Below are 18,490 nucleotides of genomic sequence, written 5' to 3' on the forward strand. Positions count from 1 at the left end.
CAGAACAGGAAGACCAGATTATATTGGGACACACGTTTGGGTGTAACCAATATGTACAGAGACAGTATTGTAAATTGTATGCACAAGCCAACATGTTATCTCGGAAGTTTGATATGTGTACTGAATACTGATGATAATGATATCAAGATAGCCCTTTTTAAAGCTTACTGTACACCACTGTATACTGCCCACTTGTGGTGCAGGCGAGCTACAGTAAGGGTAAATATAATAAATTGAGGGTGGCACCGTGGCATGATGCTCTCAGAATCCAGCTGAGGCTCCGGAGGCGGACAAGTGCCAGTCATCTGTTTGTAAACAGTGGTGTTCCTACTGTTCTTAGGAATCTAATGTACAGTTTTATGATGAGGTTGAATGACTCAAAAAACGAAATCATACTGACTTTGGCCATGCCCAAGAAGAGCAGCATCAGGTACTCCTGCTTCTGGAAACACTGGAGTGTCTGTATGTTTTTTAGATCTTTGTGTTTTTGTTGCTGTCTTTTGTTTTATTTCTTATTTTTCTGTTGTATTGTCCCCTGTATTGTTGATTGTTATGGACCATGTAGTCTGAAATAAAGATTGATTGATAACCAATTAAGCAGCTCTAATGATGGCTCTAATGCTCTATGGGTGGACGCGGTTACGGCGGACTTTGTTTCTTTCTGTAACCTGCAAGTGCCAGATAAGACCACCCGGTGTCGCCCGTTCATAGAGTCTATGAACAACCGATTACAAAGTGTTTGCAATTCTATGGATGGACTGAGTGCACCTGAGTGGAAGATAGCCTCTTTTATTTGAGTAGGAGACAAAATGTTAGGCTAGTGCAACGCCAAAGTGTTTTTAAAGAATATTCATCATGATAAATAGAAATTAGAAATTGACCAATTAAAGTAGATCTATAAACAAACCACGTGTAGCAATGAAACATGGTTAACAATAACTAATGATAGTAGCTTGAACATTAATTAATGAATTTATGATATATTAAATAAGCATTAATTAAGGGTTACTTAAGCATTAATTAATAATTTGGGTACAATATATTGATTGATTGATTGATTGAAATATTTACAGTTTGTAGAATTTACAGTACATTTTAAGCACAAACTCAATACAAAGACTGTCAACTGTGAGTGGACGACCCAATTAAGCATTACACTTGTTTACAACAGGGTCCACATTGTTCAATTCATCAAAACATTTAAAGACATACAAACATTTAGAGACATACAAATAGACATTTCTATGTAGCTAAAGAACAGAACAGGAATTCATCATATGGGAATCAAAAAAGGGAAAAGATACAATATACAGTGAGGGAAAATGGGGGGGGGGGGGGGGATTCAGATTTTACAGAGGCCAGTTTCGAATTGCAGCCATCCGTAGGTGCCCTTTGAGAGCGGTTTTGAAGGAGTCAAGGGATTCACATGTCTTAATGACTGTTGGTAGGGCGTTCCACATTTTGGTAGCATAGGAGCGAAAATAATTTAGTCCCTTGTTTGTGCCGAATCTGGGTTGTACATGGTTTGTTGCACTCCCTCTGGTGTTGTGGGTGTGGACTTCGTTTACATTAAGGAAGTATTTAGACAGGTACATGGGTATCTTGGTGGTGTATCGAATCTTGTGGACCAGACCCATTGCAAGATGATATCAGCAAGTGTTACCGACTGAACTAAGACAGTGTGCAAGAGACAAGGGTAAAGTGAGGCTGTGAGAACTGATTTGTGGAAGAAGAATCAGAGCAATAAAGTTGCCAAAAAAGCAAACCGTTTGTCTGGAGTCTAGATTTGTTCAAGGGGCTAACGTGTATTTGTTTACACCTACACAGCTGCAGCCTTCATAGCAAAGGGCTATTTCAAATTCAAACTATACTTGTACAAAGTTAAAAGTGTAGAAAACTATATTAGTGTTTTGTGGCAGTACGATTCCATATTTAGTCATTTTCAATTGATTAGCTGACTAGGACAATGGTTCTCAAAGTGGGGTCGGGGGACATCACGATGCGTTGTAGATCTGCCATTTTTAGTCTTGATAACCACTTAAGGCTTTTGGTACATATGGGAGTCTGCTGTTAAATGCATAATAATTTGGGGGTCCTTGACATATGGTTTGAGAATCACTGAGCTAGGACACCTATAGAGAAATGATGAGCCTATTGTTTATTTTCTACCTCTAAATAATCCTTCTGTAAGCTAAATTCCCATGGAATACATTGTCTCAATACAGCATATCCAAATATGTTTAAAATAGAAGTGTCTATTATTACTGTATTGAAAAGCATACCTCAATAATTCAAATTACCCTGGTGTTGTAAATAATAGCCATAATACCTTGATACCGCCCAAGCCTAAAACAGATTTCACAGACACAAAATAAACTTTTTCTGGCAAGACTTCCGACTTTTTAATTCCACATGTAGTCTACAGAGTAAAAAATATATATACATACTTCTAACATCATAGGCTTGCAAATCGTCACTATTGATTGGGTGTAAACCTTGTACGTCCAATGTTCCTTTTCAGGAAAGGAAAATAACCTGCGTTTCAATGGATCCAATTGTAGTAATTCATGACTTTAAAAGAAATCTTGCTGCACAGAGTAATTTTCTGATAACATTTTTCATAATCTGTGCAATTGATTGAACATCACTGCTTTTACAATTCAATCTTTTACAATGTTAAACTTACGTTTGAGGGTTTTCTTTTTCTCTATCCTTGAATGCGTGCACTTATTGTCATTGTGGATTTCGGCTGGAATTGCATTTTCACAGAACTTCTCTCTATGACCATGTCCAATTAAAACAGATCACAACACTCCTTGGAAGGCACTTAAGCAATAATGTCAAAATTTGAATGACCTGAAAAAGGTCATTAAAATGTTGACATATTATTGCTTATAGCAGCTCAAAGTAAATTTAACATCTAAAGAAATTGACTACAAAAAACAAACAAAAAACAATTGCATAATTTCAGTACACGCTCAATAGGAACCAATTGATCAATGTGAAAGTACATACAATAGTACATAACATAGTAGACCTCAGTCAATGTGCAAACCCATGTTGAAGGCAAGACATTTAGAGTATATGCTTTCAGAATATTTAAAATAGAAGTAAATGTTAAATGTTGGAAACAGACGAGGTCCGTACTGACAGTGGCCACGCTAATAAACATACATAACATGTTTTTAGTTACTTTTAACTAATGTGCTAATGTGACCATTAGTCCATCATTCTGATTAGCAAACATCCATTACTTGTGTGGAACATTTATTAGTTAGTGTCACACATGGTAGCGTAAGGGCTGATTCATACTCCTATTTTAGAGCCGAATAAAAGTCAGTTTGGCTCTGTAGAGCCTACAATTTGACGTCATTTGAGGTTCCGGGGGGGTTACTGTCTTATCATCTCATTTAATCCATCCTTCACTATTGCCTCATTTTCAAGTGACTGACAGCTGTAATCTGACAGCTTCCACCATGTTTTGTATAGACCACTGTAGCCTGTACCTATTCTAGAAATGGAAACAAGCACTCTCTCCTAGGGGGGTAGCCCATGGAGTGCAGGACCCACACCTGTTAGTTGTCATGTTTAGCTAGACCACTGTATTTGTGTAAGCTACATCATTTAGACTCGGACCAGCTGATGCTAGTAGGACCACATATACCGTTGCCATCTCCTCCCACAACCCGGTGCTATCCTTTTCCCGACCAAGAAGGGACGTGTTAGCAGGACCACCTGTTACTGACTGTCTATATGTTAGTATTATGAGTGTGTCTGGGAGAGGATAAAGGGGAAAGATTGTCATGGATTAGGAGGAGGGATGATGGAAGGAGGCTGTTGCTCTGCTGTAAATTGACCGAAAACATGAAAATAAAGAACGATGTCTGAACTATTGAGATGAGTCCTGTGTCCTGATATCCTTCACTCTGCCTGAGATCTTGAGAACATTTTATGCTCCTACAACCCATAAATCCGACTACCCAATATTCCGACCACAGAGCCCTATACCAACCTTATCCCCAAACTCTTAAGCCACGGGTCAGTCTTAACCAGGCAGGCCACGTAGTCAGACTAACGGGATGTCGGACTAACCCCACCGAAAATAGCTGATTTACAAGCTTACACCGTGCCATGCTGCGAGCTTGTAGCTCTGCTATTTACGTTGTGCTACACTCACGCACAACTGAGTTTTGAGCTTTGAGTTTGTGTACATTTTTCAGGTGTTTCTTGAGGTTAGCAGACTGTGTGAATCTCTTGAGGCAGTGGCTGCATTGGTGTGGCTTCTCTCCCGTGTGTGTGTATGTGTGCCTTTTTAAATTGTTAGAATCAAGAAAGCCTCTCTCACAGTAAGAGCACCAGTATCTCTTCTCCCCGTTGTGCCACCTCAGGTGCACATTGAGGTCCATTCTCCTGGCGTATTTCTTCTCACAAAGGTTGCACTCGAATGGCTTCTCCCCCGTGTGCACTCTTAAGTGGGATGCCAGCTCTACTTTTGAGAAAAAGTCTTTATTGCAGAATTGACAGGCAAAGGGCTTCACTCTGACATGCACCATGTTGAAGTGTCTGTTGAGGGAAAAGCCGAAGGCAAAGCCCTTGCCACATTCCTTGCAGACATGGGCCTGGCCTTTGCGGTGCACATGTCCGTGCCGACGGAGGCTCCTGTTATCTGCAAAGGTTTTCCCGCAGAGCGAGCAGGCGAAAGGATGGTTGACCGTGTGCTGGCTGACGTGGGTCCCCAAGCCAGCTGCACTGCTGAAAACACGACCACACACCGCACACTGGTGCTTGAGCAGCCGCCTACCGATGACTGCTAATGGCTGTAGCGGTGACACGATTGGTGGTGCTCGCTGAGGAATGGATTCCACACCGGTGTTGTGAGGAATGGTGACGGTTCGAGGGGAGGAAATGTTAGATTTGGCTTTTGGGATCTGAGGCAGATTCTGTGGGGTAGAGGCCAATGAATTCAATGATTTAGTCAAAGGTCGCCTGATGTTACTGAAAGGTAGTTTTGGAGTTGTGGGGTTCTCATGAGTACTGAGTGCTTTGGCCAACTTGTTAGGATTGGTTGGTTGGAACTTGACAGCATTGATTTTCTTAGTCAACTTCTGACCACAGGCTTCTTTAGCTAGCTTGACATTAGCCAATCTACACCTTTTGGGGCTGACATCACGACTTAATCTGGGTCTTTTAGCATGAACCTGAGTGGGTTCATCAATACTATTTTTACAGCCATCTTTAGTGAATCCTAGCTTCTTATGGCTAGTAACAATTTGGCGACTGATAGGAATGGATTCACTAGAGGTTTTGTTAGCGCAAGGGCTAGAAGATGATTCGTGAGACGTCTTTCTAGTGGTCCTACCGTCTCTAACTAATCTAACTTTCTTAGTTCTGCTAGGAAATTTTATTGCGGATAAAATCGGTTTGACGTCTTCCTCTTCCGAATCCTGGACAACTGGACAACACCAAGCTGGTGTCAGAGGAATTGGTTCAATTTCTTCTTTACAAACTGGAATATTCAAAACAGGTGACCCTTCTGTTAATGCAGGCAATGATAGTCTAGTCAATCTAACCACTGCAGACCCTTTCTGTTGAAAAACAGGTATTTCACTTGGTGGCACTTTGGTTTCCACGAGGATGTTTGAAATGGTATTTTTCAAACTAGAACAGGTTTGTGTGGATGCACAGTGTGAGGAAACTGCCGATAACTGGTTTGCTGTTGCTGTCTCAGACAAAGGAATTTGAGCTTCGTCCGCTTCACAATGCTCTTGTTGAAGGGCAGTCAGTCCTCTGTTTGAAAATGGCTCATCTGTAGGGGGTTCTTCAATGGTAACATAACAGGGAAACAAAGGGAGATATGTACATGTTAAGACATGGTTTTAATCCAAACAACAATTTATCAGGATTTCAATATGAAACTGAAAGTACTACAATTGGTGTGCCGTTTAAATGTAGTCATTGTTTATAATTAGAACGGAAAATTACAGATATCTTGGTCTCTTGTTCCTTTTTTACCTAATGGCCCCTACACACTGTAGGAGTTTTAAAGTTGTCGGTGAGTCATCAGATCGTTATGTATTTCACATAAGTCTTTTTATGTCTTTTATCGTCTGTTTAATCGTCTGTCATTATATCGTTGTGGCTTTCACACTAAACGATTGGTCGCAGACTAGGCATCACATACTGCAAGAGTTCACCAAGATGCGATCGAGACCCAATATTAATTTGTTTTTATTTTTACATCTCACGCACGTGCAGGATGCCGTGATACGAGCGCGAGACCGACACAAGAGGACGCCTCTCTCTCTCTCTCTGTGCATTCCACACACATAGGAATAGCCAGGCTACACGGCGAAATGTTTGTGACAGCGTGTAGTGTAGCCTACAAGGGCTGCAGTGAGCCTTTCACACACAGCGAGCAAAACCTTGGCGATCAATGCCCGACCTTGTGTCAGATCGGGAGTTGTTGGCGAGCACCAAAAATGGTCCCGACAGCATAATCGGCAAATAGCGTGCGGTGTGTACGAGCCATTAGTTGTTTCTTCTTGACCAATGTTTTATTTAGACAGACGCTTGGGTCATTATTTACCTGGCACCCATCCTAGTTTATTTTAGGAACTACATTTGTTCTCTCTGCATTCTACCAGTCTTGTAGTTCGTTGACTACATTCTACCGGTCTTGTTGTTCGTTGACTAGAGCTCATGGATAGACCCCTGGGAACCCCGGTCAACGGTTATAGGGTTTAAGTGGCTAACCTCAATGTGACTAAGTTCCTGGTTAAATAAACATTATATAAAAAAGGTGGGACTGTTGGGTCTCTGCTCTACATGTAAAGTGTCTTGAGACAACGATTTGACACTTTAATCAAATTGAAAATAATTGTATGTTCTTCACCTTGTCCATCGATCGTAGGCTCATCACCCTCCATCTAGATAAACGGAAGAAAAAGGTTGTCACAATCTCATACAAAAACACATGCTCTGCAAGTGTTGCAGTTTGGAAGCACTCATTTTTATTAACGGGTCGCGCTGCTGCCTCCTGCATTATGTGCAAATTCGAAACAGGTGGAACGCAGAAGGTTCATTGACGTACGACGAGTGCTTCCAAACTCCAGCACTTTTATGATTTTTATGAAAAACAAGCTCGGCAGATTGAAAGAGGATAATTCAAGCTTGTACTACAGCTGCAATGTTGGTGAGTTTAACGTCGTTTAAGACAAGCAGATCACAAACCAAAAAAGATGAGTGTGGAGTCAATGGAGGGTATTGCAACTCTAGATTCATCCCATTCCAAAAATCTAGTTGCAAATAATTGCGGCTAGCCACCTGTCTACTGACATATTGATCACTCAGTGGTCAAGCTCTCTTACCAACAGATGACTTCCATCTCCATGTGTCCCAGGCTGCAGCAAGGCTCCCACAGGAATGAGGTCTGAAAGACAACAGCAGCAGGCCTGCCACAATTACTTCATAATAATCGCCTGATCCCAAATATTTCAGATAATCAGTTATTTAAATAGGCTGGCAATGTATGTCGTGGTCAAATTGGTTAGACTGATGTTGATGCAACCAATTTCCCTGGGGACCCCCTGGAAGCCCTCAACCCACTTTGAGAACCACTGTTTTACATAATGACTGTGGGGGTAGCTTTGAGTGGGTACAGAATGGAACCAAATGATAACATAACATTCATTGCTAGTGCTACCATCTCAGTTAGCAACAAGCTAACGCTACTAGCGAGCCATGTAATCAGTGCATATTATGCTTTAACCCTAAAATGGTCCATAGCTCTAGTCTAATGCTATGGACCAGAGCTAGGTATCGGGGTAACATTAGCCAAAAAGCAACAGATATAAAAAGCGTAGATTGGCTAATATTGGCAAAGGAAACTTTGTACTAAGCACAGTTGCAACTCATGTCCGTGTACTAGGTTAGGCACAGTAGATTTACTCAAGAACTGTATTTAAGTACCATTTTGAGGTATACTTTTACTCAAGTAAATGTTTACTTCCGGCCATTTAAGTAGTATTTCTACGTTGCCGTATTGATACTTTTACCCAAGTTAAAAACAAAGGTGAGTACTATCGTACTATGCCTATCCCCCCACTGCTTTTACTAGAAATTAAAACTGACCACACTGCACGCCGGCGTCCTGTCTGCTGCGCGGATCCTGGGCTGCAGTAGTGGTGGTGGTAGCGGTGGCGGCCGACCTGGTGCATCTGGTGCGCAGGGCGTCGTTCTCCCGTCTCATGGTGCAGATGCCCGCCCGCAGCTCCTCCACCATGGCCTCGTACAGCCGCGTGGTCTCCGCCACGGCGCTCCGCAGCATGCCGTCCATCACGGTGGCATAGCGCGCCTCAAAGTCCAGGTCCACGTCCTCTAGCGGCATCTTGAGTTTTTTTTAACTATGCGTTATGCATTCATATAACTGTTATCAGTGGCTTCTTCTTCCTCCGGCTTTCGCCGCCCGTCGGGTCTATCTAGTTCGTCTGGTTGCCTTTTTTTCAGGACCGGATGTTTTGTCGTTTGAACATCTGCAATGCATTCTGCGGTGTTGCCAGATTTTGCGAGATATAAGCGACCAGGTGAAAACAACCCCAAAAGAAGCATCTCCACAAATGAGCAATTTAAATCCAATATTCAACAGCTATTTTCCAGAGAGTCTGTTTTTGATTGATTGAAGTATTTATTAACAGTTTGCAGAGTTACAGTACATTTCAAGCACAACTCAATACAAAAACTGTTTGTATTTACACACACACACACACACACACTCACACACACCACCAGTCCCTGGTCCTTGACATAAAAATGTTTGAGAACCACTGGTTTAAAACATTAGGAAACCAGACCAAATAAGCAACAACTCTTTAGAAACACGATCGAATGACGAATGCCTGGCTTGACTCCTTCAAAACTGCTCTCAAATGGCACCTACGGACAGCTGCAGTTCGAAACTGGCCCCTGTACAATCTGAATCCCCCCCTGTATGTTTATTTTCCCTTTTTACTGATGATTTCCTGTTTTGACTATAGTTGTGTATATTCGTACATCTCTAAATGTTGAATTGAAAATGGTTAACAGTTAACAGTTTTTGTATTGAGTTGTACTTGAAATGTACTGTAATTCTGCAAACTGTTAATAAATCAATCAAAAACTACCAATATTTACAAGCATAAAATAAAAACAAGCCCATAGTCGCTTATAAGCGGACATGGCAACATTGCTGCAACAACCGTTCCTTTGCTTTTTAGGTGCATACCGCCACCTACTGTACGGAGTATGTAGCCTGGAGTCCCTCCCACCCAACTCCCTACAATGCCATTGCCTACATTACTTAACGCCATTATTAAGCAAATACATTTGTAATAATTAATTACACTAGGCCTACATAATACTAATCATCTTAATAAAACAGTAAACATGCTGCTTACACACAGCTGCCTCAGTAGCCTACTAATAATACAATTATTTATGCCATGAGGGACCAAACCAGTACTTTTAGTTTACAGTTTTAATTACATTTTACTGCTTGCTAACACTTGGTTGCAATGCAATACAGTAAATTACATTGGTCACGCAATGTTCCCCCATTACATTTTATTTTGACTTCTCTGCTGCTGATGGTGACAGGTGATATGACATGAGTTATACTGTGTATCTGTTTGTCATTAATGTGTATTCATGTTTTTATTCCAATTAGCTTTTGCTTTGAGGGCCTTGCTGCTGTAAACTAAATTGCCCCCTTGGAGATAAAACTTTATCTTACCGTGGGACTTTTACTTAAATCATGTTACTTTCACAATAACCATTTCACATAAATGTGTGTGTGTGACCACCTTTCTAAATAGGCTACAATTTTTGTTGTCTTTGTAAGCATAGTGACCTCAGGGCCAAGTGAAGTTTCGTGTGGCCACAGGAATGTAGGGGGGAGGGGAGGCGTAAGACAGGAGAGGAACTGCAATGGCCAATCTCTTACTTAAAGTAAGGTACCTCCCGCCCGTCTCGGTGAGAGACCAGTTCACAAGTTCAGAGTGGCTCCTCCTGCACACCTGGTTATCTTCCCCAAGCAGCAAATGGAACGAAACAGCAATGACAGGCATATATATAAGTGATTTTATATATGATATTATTATATATATATATATATTTTTTAAATAAAGACAGTTGGACATGGGTACAATGACTGATGTTCTTAATCTTAACACATTATTAAGATTTGATGAGAAAAACGGCTGCCTGCAGCAATTAAGCTTGTTTAGAATAAATGTCAGGTTTCGGGCTGTGTCGGTCTCACTTTGTCAATTATGTAAACGGGCTTCGAGCCGGGCCCGGGCTAAACTTCTGTCGGGCCGGGTCGGGTCGGGCTCAACATTTTAGGCCCGATTAAAGCTCTAGTTTCAATGCATATCGGAGAAATCGTAAGAAACCCCCTCCTATAAAGTATGTGCATGCAATGATGCAGCATGAGGGACGTTCTCCAGGGAACTGGGCGATGGGGCGTCCACAACAACAACTCTTAAAGAAGAAGGATGTTCAACAGGCCAGATGGATGACAAGATTCCAGCCGGAAGATATGGCCGAGGTCACGACAGGGGTCAAGGTGGACCCGCTGGGAGGCCCTACCGCAGACAAGGGGAGTTTTGAAGACGAAGGCGCTGAGATGGCCAGGTGTTGGTGTAAATCCTTGATCACTAGACACTTGGGCTGATAAGAGAGTGCCAAACCCGGAAGACTGCAGAGGGAGAGACGGTTTAGTGGTGATAAATTACATTTTTGCATGAGATCAGTGTTGTTCACTTAAGCATTATTTTTCTTTATGGTTGTTTTTGAAAACCTGTAAATGCACCATGGTTTGTGCGTTTAATATGAGGAAGTCACCCAGTGCCCCAGCACTCCCACCAAAACTACCCAGGCAGTGCAGGCACTAACAGAAAGAAGTGCTTTTGGAACCCGAATTGTATTTCTCCTCTCTGTAATTGCATAATTACTAGCAAATCCAACCACACTAGTCGCTCATGACAGACTGTTGACTCAAGGAAAACAGGCCGCTGTTTTTATTTTATTTTTTGACGAAGGGTTCTCAGATTGCAACAGCACAAACAAGCTGTGAACGGATGCATGACCACGTAAGTAGCTATCCAGAGGTGACTTTAAATAAATGATCCAAGTACTTCTTCCACCTCTCACCACCACCAACAATGAAAGAAAGAACACAGCCATGTGTGTGGTAAAATGTTATTGTCAAATATTAAACATGACCAATGCCGCTTTACCTCATTTAGATTCCAATTGTTTTTCTATTTTCAAAACGATCATAATAAAGAAATCCATAACAAGTAGAGGTCAAGCTCATCTGCTCCAGACATCGCACACCCACCAAGTATGTCTGTATAGTTAATATTGTATTTCACTTAAGAGTTTAGAGTTGAATGAATATAAACATGAGGCCATGAATGTAAAAAATAACATGGAATAACAAAATCAAACTATCTGCATAACATACCATGACCTGTAATCACAGACCAACTCCTAATGAAAAAATATTCCCAGTGACTATGACCACCAAACGTCATCATTAGAGGGAATCCAGTAGTGTTAAACGTGTGTAGAGTATAGTTTTCATTCTCAAATCCCAATCTCAAGAGGACCTGCGTGCATAGTTCCTCAAAGGAGCTCATCACCAGGCATGTGTCACGTTTCAGTCGAGCGGGGGACGGAACTTCCCGTCGTTGCCAACGGAATCAGGAAACTCCTGGAGTATACGGCCAACCACACAGGATGGGAGGTCGACCAGGACCTGGCTTTGAATGGATCCCCAACACCAAGATACAAAACCGGTCTGTGCCAGGAACCTGTAACGTCTGAATGACAGGGAAGACATTGTCATTAAATTGCTGTACATGCTTACAAGCTCTTTTTGCAAGACACCATTGTGCAATAAAGTATGAAATAGCGCTTAAGACAAAAATGCTGACATTTGTTAAAATTGCCTTGTGGGTTGACTAGGTACTACACTACAGGTATCGCATAACAAGGTGGGGCATGCATTCCCAACTTGCATCTTCCCCAACTTGCATCGTTTCTGAGTAGGCTGGAGCCTAACGGACATTATTGGGGGACACAGAATTGAAACTATGTTCTGTTATAATACAACTTTGATAACAGAATAAAAACGTACTCTCCCTCCGTTTTCCTCTTAACACGGCCATAGTTTTCTTTGTACACGTTGTGCATATATTGTAGGTGGAAACCATTCAAGCAGATTACTTCAAAGCCTGGATGATCAGCCATGCACGTTGTGTTTGGCACATCGTTCATTCTTCTTACAACCTTTTGTGGGGAAAAAAAAAGAAAACCTTATGTCACTATGCAACACATCGCACGGCTTTAAATCTGCCATTTCCACTATTTAAATTGATATATGACACCATTAAGTGGGTAATCAAATCATAATAATCAATTTAATTTATTAGTTGAAATATAAATACAACACACTTTTAAAAGTAATAAATAGAATAATCGGTAAGAAAATAATCGATAGTTACAGCCCTACAATGGAATGTTTTATCAACTGTAACCAGCAGTGCAGGAAGACACAACAGCAGAATATTTCACATGTTACTTTACCTTTGGAATTTCCCGACAACAGATGTTTGCCTTTTCAGTTTGCATTTTAGAGCATTTCCCACACGTGCACCTATTAACAGCAGCATACAGAGAACATGTTTGTGACTGAAAGACTAAATCCACAATTATGTCACAAAGTAAGCAGGTAATGATGAGTATAATATTTACCAAGCAGAGGCGTCCTGCCGTAATCTTTGTTGCTGTGGATTTTCATCCTGCCCACTCTGTCCATCCTCATTTTCTGAATCGGCAGGCTCTTCAGGCTCAAACATGTACGGTTTTATCTCAGACATTGGGACAAATGTGTAATCTGATTTGGGGGGAAAACAAGAAAAAAAAGGGGGGGGACCTTAAATTACTACGTATCAATCACCTAGAAGTTACTGTAAATATGAAAATATTGCCAGCATTAGAGACACTGCTGTTAACCCATTCTGACCGGGCACCCATTTTGGTGTCAGCATCATGATATGCTTTAGCTATTGAAAAATAGCAGATCTACAAGCTGGGTTAAAGTAGACTGACCGACACTGGACACATCCCACTCATCACCCTCATCAGTGGCTTCAGAAGCAGAGTCAGAACTGTTTGAAGGCATGTCTCCATCAGCAACGTAATCCGCAACTTCAATCTTCGTTGAGACATCAAGACCCTCCTCTGGTATTAGAAAAATCTCCACCGGTTCCTCTTTAATCTGTGGAGGCTGTGGTTCCTCCTTGACTGGACCAGGGATCCCCTCCTGTGTAAGGCAAATCTCCTCCTTACACACGACGATGTCTAGAAGGAGAAGAATGACATATTTATTATCATTAGTAATTTGTAAATAATAATGTCTTCCATGGTACGTGTACAAAATGAGGAATCACTGGCTTAGATCAGAAATGAAACAACTAAACATCTCACAGATACAGAAAACCAACGGGCATCCGCCACTCGCATCCGCCACTCGCAAACTAAAATCTGTCTCAAGTTGTTTACAGACACAGCTGTGACGGATTCTTCAAACAATCAATAGCAGCAGGGTTATACTGTACGGTGTACGTCACTGCTTTGGCACCGCTTAGAATAGCTCTGACCCAGCCTGGAGATGGCTCATTTCATACCACTTTGACACAACTCAGCCCAGTTCTGTAAAGTTGAAACGGTGGCACTGCAGTGTTGAGTGGTGTTAGGCATGCCAGTGGAAATTGGGCTTGAGAGATTCTACTTTTGAGGGGACATAGTTACAAAACTGACTAATTGTTCTACATGGTTTGGCCTAAAACCCAGCTGTAAAAGAAAATACAATGTAAACCATATCCGTTTGGATATGGTTATGAGACACTAAAAGCCTTTGAGTTATAGTATTAATGTATAACGACTGTATAACTGGCTAAATATATTGGGATATTATCATTGTCATATTCTTTGCTGTGATGATTCTATATTGAAATAAATTAGAGATGTGACAGCAGTACATCAGAACAGAAACAATGAAAGAAAGAGATTATGAAACTTACTGAGGTCTTCGCAGTCTTCAGCGTCCTCGTGTTTAAAATAAATTATCCCGGGTGAGTTCACAGACGGCTCTGAAATGAAGGAATTCAATAACTAACTAGGTCACAGTGGTCTCAATAATAATAATAATAATAATAATAATAGTAAAGCTTGTGGATGGATCTAGATACACAGTGAAGAATACAGTAGGCCTTCATAAGGACAGTGATGGGGCACAGGGGTGGCAGTGGTTCATGGGGCAAGAGCAGCCACTTGGGAATCGGAAGGTTCGATCCCTGGCTCACCCTGGGGTAGTGCGCAAGACATATTACGCCCAATTCTTCCCAATAAGTGCCTTGCATGGTTTCCTTGGTGTCATATGTCAATGAGTACATAAATAAATAATATTAATAATAAATAGATAAAGGCACTCAAGACACACACAAAAATCTAAAACGTGCCTTAAAGGTATTGTGGGGTCTCGCGAGCGACACCCCGCGATGGTAAGTGCGTTGCCAGGGCAACCAGACAAGCTGTCAGACAGAAGACGCCTCGGATCGTGAGACACGCCCTCGGCCGCCTAATAGGGGATGTCTACGTCCCGAATCTCCTCCTCCGCCAGATTGAGCTGATGGATGGACCGCGCCCAAAGCAGCAAGCGGCCACACCCGTCATATAAAAGGAAGACTTAGTAGTGCGTCTGACAGCGGCTGGTTCACACACACGCTCACGGAGGCACGCACAAGCAAACCGTCGGGGGGTAAGCAGACACACACACTTCCACCAAACACACACACTCATGTGTATAGCTCTGCATGTCTTAACTGTCACTCTCCTCATCACAGGCTTTTAGGATCGGTCCAGGAAATGTCCGAGGGGCAGAAACCACGGACGATATGAATGAAGTATAGGAACCGGAGATCCGGTTCTCACGTATCGCACTGCAGCAGGGGGGCAGCCCTGCCACAACGGCGAAGACGCGGAAACTACTAATAATAAGGTCGGAAGGAAACCTATAATTCTAAAGACATTGCATTGAGAACTGTCTAGCAAACAGGCACTCATTTTATACGCCGGATCGGCTGGACGGCTGGTGCTCTCTCGGAGCTGAACCCCCGCTATGGGAGAAGACCCACTACAGTTAAGGATAAATACTGACGACGTCACGAAGCAAGACCTCGCCGTCACCTCTTATCATTTATTAGTAACCATAGCCCTCCAGTGAGGAGAAGAGCTATAAGGGACTGCATAACCTAAGTTGAAACTAACGTTTGTTCTCATCCTTCTCCAGGCTGTGGATGACGCCTGTGAAGCAAATAATACTGTATGGACTATAATTTGCCCGAGAGACCTATGTGGGGCTTCTCCTGTCTGTGACGAATGCTATCATTTATTGAACTGCAATAAAACAGCCGTTTTCAAGTGCTGCAATTCCCTGTTCCGCCTGTTCATTCCACACAGAGACTCCACAGTATATTCAGTGATTTCACTCAAAAAACCTTAGGTTTCGTTTTTGACTTGGGACCCAAACTTTCATCCAATCAGGATAGAGTCAAAAACGAAACCTAAGGTTTTTTGACCCCCAGGGGTTAACTGGGGACAGGGAGGAACTCCTTATATGGTCAGCACACTCTATAGTAGAGAGGATTATCACAACAAAACAAAAAAATAAGTGATATTTGAATTAAGTGAAATCACTGAATATACCTTTAAAATACACAATGATGGTTGTAGCATAGGTTAGTACACACTAACTTTTGTCACTGTGGAGTTGTGGCATGATTTTGACACTTTCAGTCTTTTCCACTGTGCTACCAGTACTGACCACAATAAAATGCATGTTATGTTGGGCCAAACTCAGAAAACATGCTACCAACTGTGTTATAGGTCATGTATGTGACAATAAACATACTTGAGCTGACCCCAGAGCAACGGGAATAATAATAATAATCTTTATTGTCCCGAAGGATATTCGTCTTCACAGTCTGTTCGTTTGTTTAATGCCTGAGGGAACAAAAAAACTGACCATTTTCCATGGAAAGGTTCTGTATCTTTGTCCAGATGGCATGAGGTTAAAGAAGCGATACAGGGGATGATCAGTGTCATTTGATATTGAAAGTGCTACGCGTGTGATGGCCTTATTGTTCATTTCAGAAAGTGTGGGTGTAGGATGTCCGATGACATCTCTGAGAGAGAGGCAGTGAAACTTACTGATGTCTTCGGGTTCCTCCTTTTTAATTGAAACCGGTTTGATCTGATCCACCTCCATGTTGCACTCCACGGAGCCTGGAATGAAAATAAATAGGAATTCCAAGAGGGTTTAAGATGAGAAACGTCTCTTACAATCAACCATTTAACAGACAATAAGGAAGAGGTAACATGGCCAATCAGTTGTCAGTTGTTTAAGTTACTTACTGGGTCCTTGCTGAATATTCAGGACATAATAGAGACAGTGAAACTTACTGAAGTCTGGATGGTCTTCCTCCTTTTTAACAGTAACAGGTCTGGTTGGGTCCACCTCCATTTTTAAGTCCATATTCTGGAATGATATAATTGAGATCCTAGGAGGGAAATTAGAAAAACGTAAACGCACGCACGCGCGCATGCACACACACACACGCACGCACACACACACACACACACACACACACACACACACACACACACACACACACACACACACACACACACACACACACACACACACACACACACACACACACACACACACACACCATAATATCCTTCTAAATGGTTCAAACATTTTCAACACATTTCAAAGAATTTAATAGCCAATATCTAAATGTGTGCATGTAGATCGGCCATTTTCAGCATGCAACAAGGAATAAACCAGGCTTAGCATTACCAAGAGGATGAACTGCTGTGTTTACAGTCAGTGTACCTGTAGGTAGAGAGAGTGTCTCTCTGTCTCCTCAAGGTAAGGAGACAAAGATGATGCACGCCTTAATGGAGAAACGTTTCAGCCTTGTTCCAGACCAACACCTGAATACATTAGAAAAGCACTTCCAGAATTTGTAAAGTATAATAATAATAAATATATTATCACTAAACTGAAGGAATATCTAATATTTAAGGAGTTGATGAGGAAGTCTGTAATGACGATGTTTCCCAACATCTAGCCATAAACAAATAAAAATAATTTGCATAAATGCTTTTTTTGTTGACCATGTTAAATGACTTAATTTATCCACATGGCTTTTCATGAATTAAAACAAATGTATGGTATACTGGGATAAAGTTGCACTACACACTTTCAAAATACAAACATATTTAGTGCTTAGGCTACTCCACTAGGCTACCCTTTTCCCCACTACAATCATATTGTACAGCTTGATTAGATGATTCATTCATAGCAAAGATATTTCAGCAAATATCTACGTTTTCTTAAAAATAAAAAAAACGTAAGTAACCACCGCTGTCCTGAGTGTTTTTGTTTTGATTTGGTTTTTTTTTTTGGGGGGGGGGGGGGGTGTATTCCACCTTTGCTGTTCATTCGCCTTCTAAATGTGTTCCACTCTTCTGTCAAAGGTCACGTAAGGATTTACTTACTTACAGTTAAATAAGTATTCAGTAGATCAGTTAAAACTTTTACTTGACCCGCTTCAGAAAACAACTCTATCCTATCCATACCTGTTGTAGCGGCACGCTCTTATAGCTGCATCGGTGTGGTGTACTGGGAGATAGATCTCTCTAAAATATTAAACGAGCAACACTGTCGTAACAATTCAGAAGCTCACGTGCTGAGTTCGCGAAAATGCCGTTTTGGTGACGTTAATACAATATCGGTAGACCTACAACAGAGCTCGTGGTGGTCGTTGTTTACAGTCGCGCCACTCCACTGAAACCTACCACAAAGCTAACTGGCACTGTCAGTGTCTAGTGAGCAAATCTAGTGAGCAAATTTAAGACTTCCGGTGGACGATCTCTTCAAAATAAGAGTACCCATAGGCGCTATGGCCAAAACTGGACACTTTTGGGCAGACTTGATTTATGACAATGTTGTAATTAAAGCAAATGACACAATGATAGAAATCTTACCAGCAGCAAATGCTGTGCGAGAGTCAAAAGTAAATGGGTGCTTATATTTCTATGTGAAATGTGGTGATGCTGGCATCACAATTATAGACAAGGATAATAACAGAACAATAACGGAGGACAATTTGGAAGATGATGATGATGATGTGGTTTTATGCAATGAAAGTCTAAATGACAATATGTGTGATTAACATCAACAAATATGAGTAATTAACAGCCCACAGACCTTACTTCTCCTGTTAAGAGCTGGCAAAAATTCCAAAAACTTTCAATTTATCCTGTCTGTACCACCAAAATGAGTATGCTTTGACCAGTATGTGTGTATTTTTCG

The 18,490-nt window shown here is 41.5% G+C and overlaps 2 protein-coding genes across 8 annotated transcripts; both read right to left on the reverse strand.

Moving 5' to 3' along the window:
- Positions 1-4,157: 4,157 nt before the first annotated feature.
- Positions 4,158-8,518, reverse strand: LOC310853510 (uncharacterized protein; the record flags this gene model as incomplete). Its single annotated transcript, XM_083757884.1, has 4 exons — positions 8,131-8,518; positions 7,368-7,429; positions 6,893-6,926; positions 4,158-5,818 (listed from the first exon to the last, which is right to left on the reverse strand). Exons 1-4 carry the CDS (start codon positions 8,384-8,386, stop codon positions 4,158-4,160), a joined length of 2,013 nt encoding a protein of 670 aa, XP_083614010.1. The 5' UTR covers positions 8,387-8,518.
- Positions 8,519-10,430: 1,912 nt separating this feature from the next.
- Positions 10,431-17,959, reverse strand: LOC310853742 (uncharacterized protein). 7 transcript variants are annotated; one of them, XR_014568828.1, is made up of 11 exons: positions 17,920-17,959; positions 16,995-17,106; positions 16,567-16,664; positions 16,315-16,389; positions 14,127-14,195; positions 13,153-13,404; positions 12,796-12,937; positions 12,628-12,697; positions 12,179-12,330; positions 11,649-11,861; positions 10,431-10,732 (listed from the first exon to the last, which is right to left on the reverse strand). XR_014568828.1 is itself a non-coding variant. In XM_083758159.1 (11 exons), the coding sequence occupies exons 3-10, from the start codon at positions 16,637-16,639 to the stop codon at positions 11,699-11,701; spliced, it is 996 nt and encodes a 331-aa protein (XP_083614285.1). In that variant the 5' UTR covers positions 16,640-16,664; positions 16,995-17,106; positions 17,755-17,953; the 3' UTR covers positions 10,431-10,732; positions 11,682-11,698. The 7 variants fall into 7 exon arrangements, 2 of the variants coding, with proteins under 2 accessions (XP_083614285.1, XP_083614284.1); XR_014568829.1 differs by having other exon boundaries at positions 17,006-17,035; positions 17,755-17,953; XR_014568830.1 differs by having other exon boundaries at positions 16,995-17,066; positions 17,755-17,953.
- Between the last annotated feature and the right edge of the window lie 531 nt (positions 17,960-18,490).

Source organism: Protomyctophum parallelum (genome assembly GCF_964188405.1).
Source record: "Protomyctophum parallelum genome assembly, chromosome: 22".
NCBI classification, from domain to species: domain Eukaryota; kingdom Metazoa; phylum Chordata; class Actinopteri; order Myctophiformes; family Myctophidae; genus Protomyctophum; species Protomyctophum parallelum.

Coding starts and splice junctions, on each gene's coding strand:
- LOC310853742 (XM_083758159.1), bottom strand. CDS start 16,639: ATGGACTTAAAAATGGAGGTGGACCCAACCAGACCTGTTACTGTTAAA. Junction 12,698..12,795: donor CGGCAGGACGCCTCTGCTTG/GTAAATATTATA, acceptor TGCTGTTAATAG/GTGCACGTGTGGGAAATGCT. Junction 11,862..12,178: donor AAGAGGAAAACGGAGGGAGA/GTACGTTTTTAT, acceptor CCTGTCATTCAG/ACGTTACAGGTTCCTGGCAC.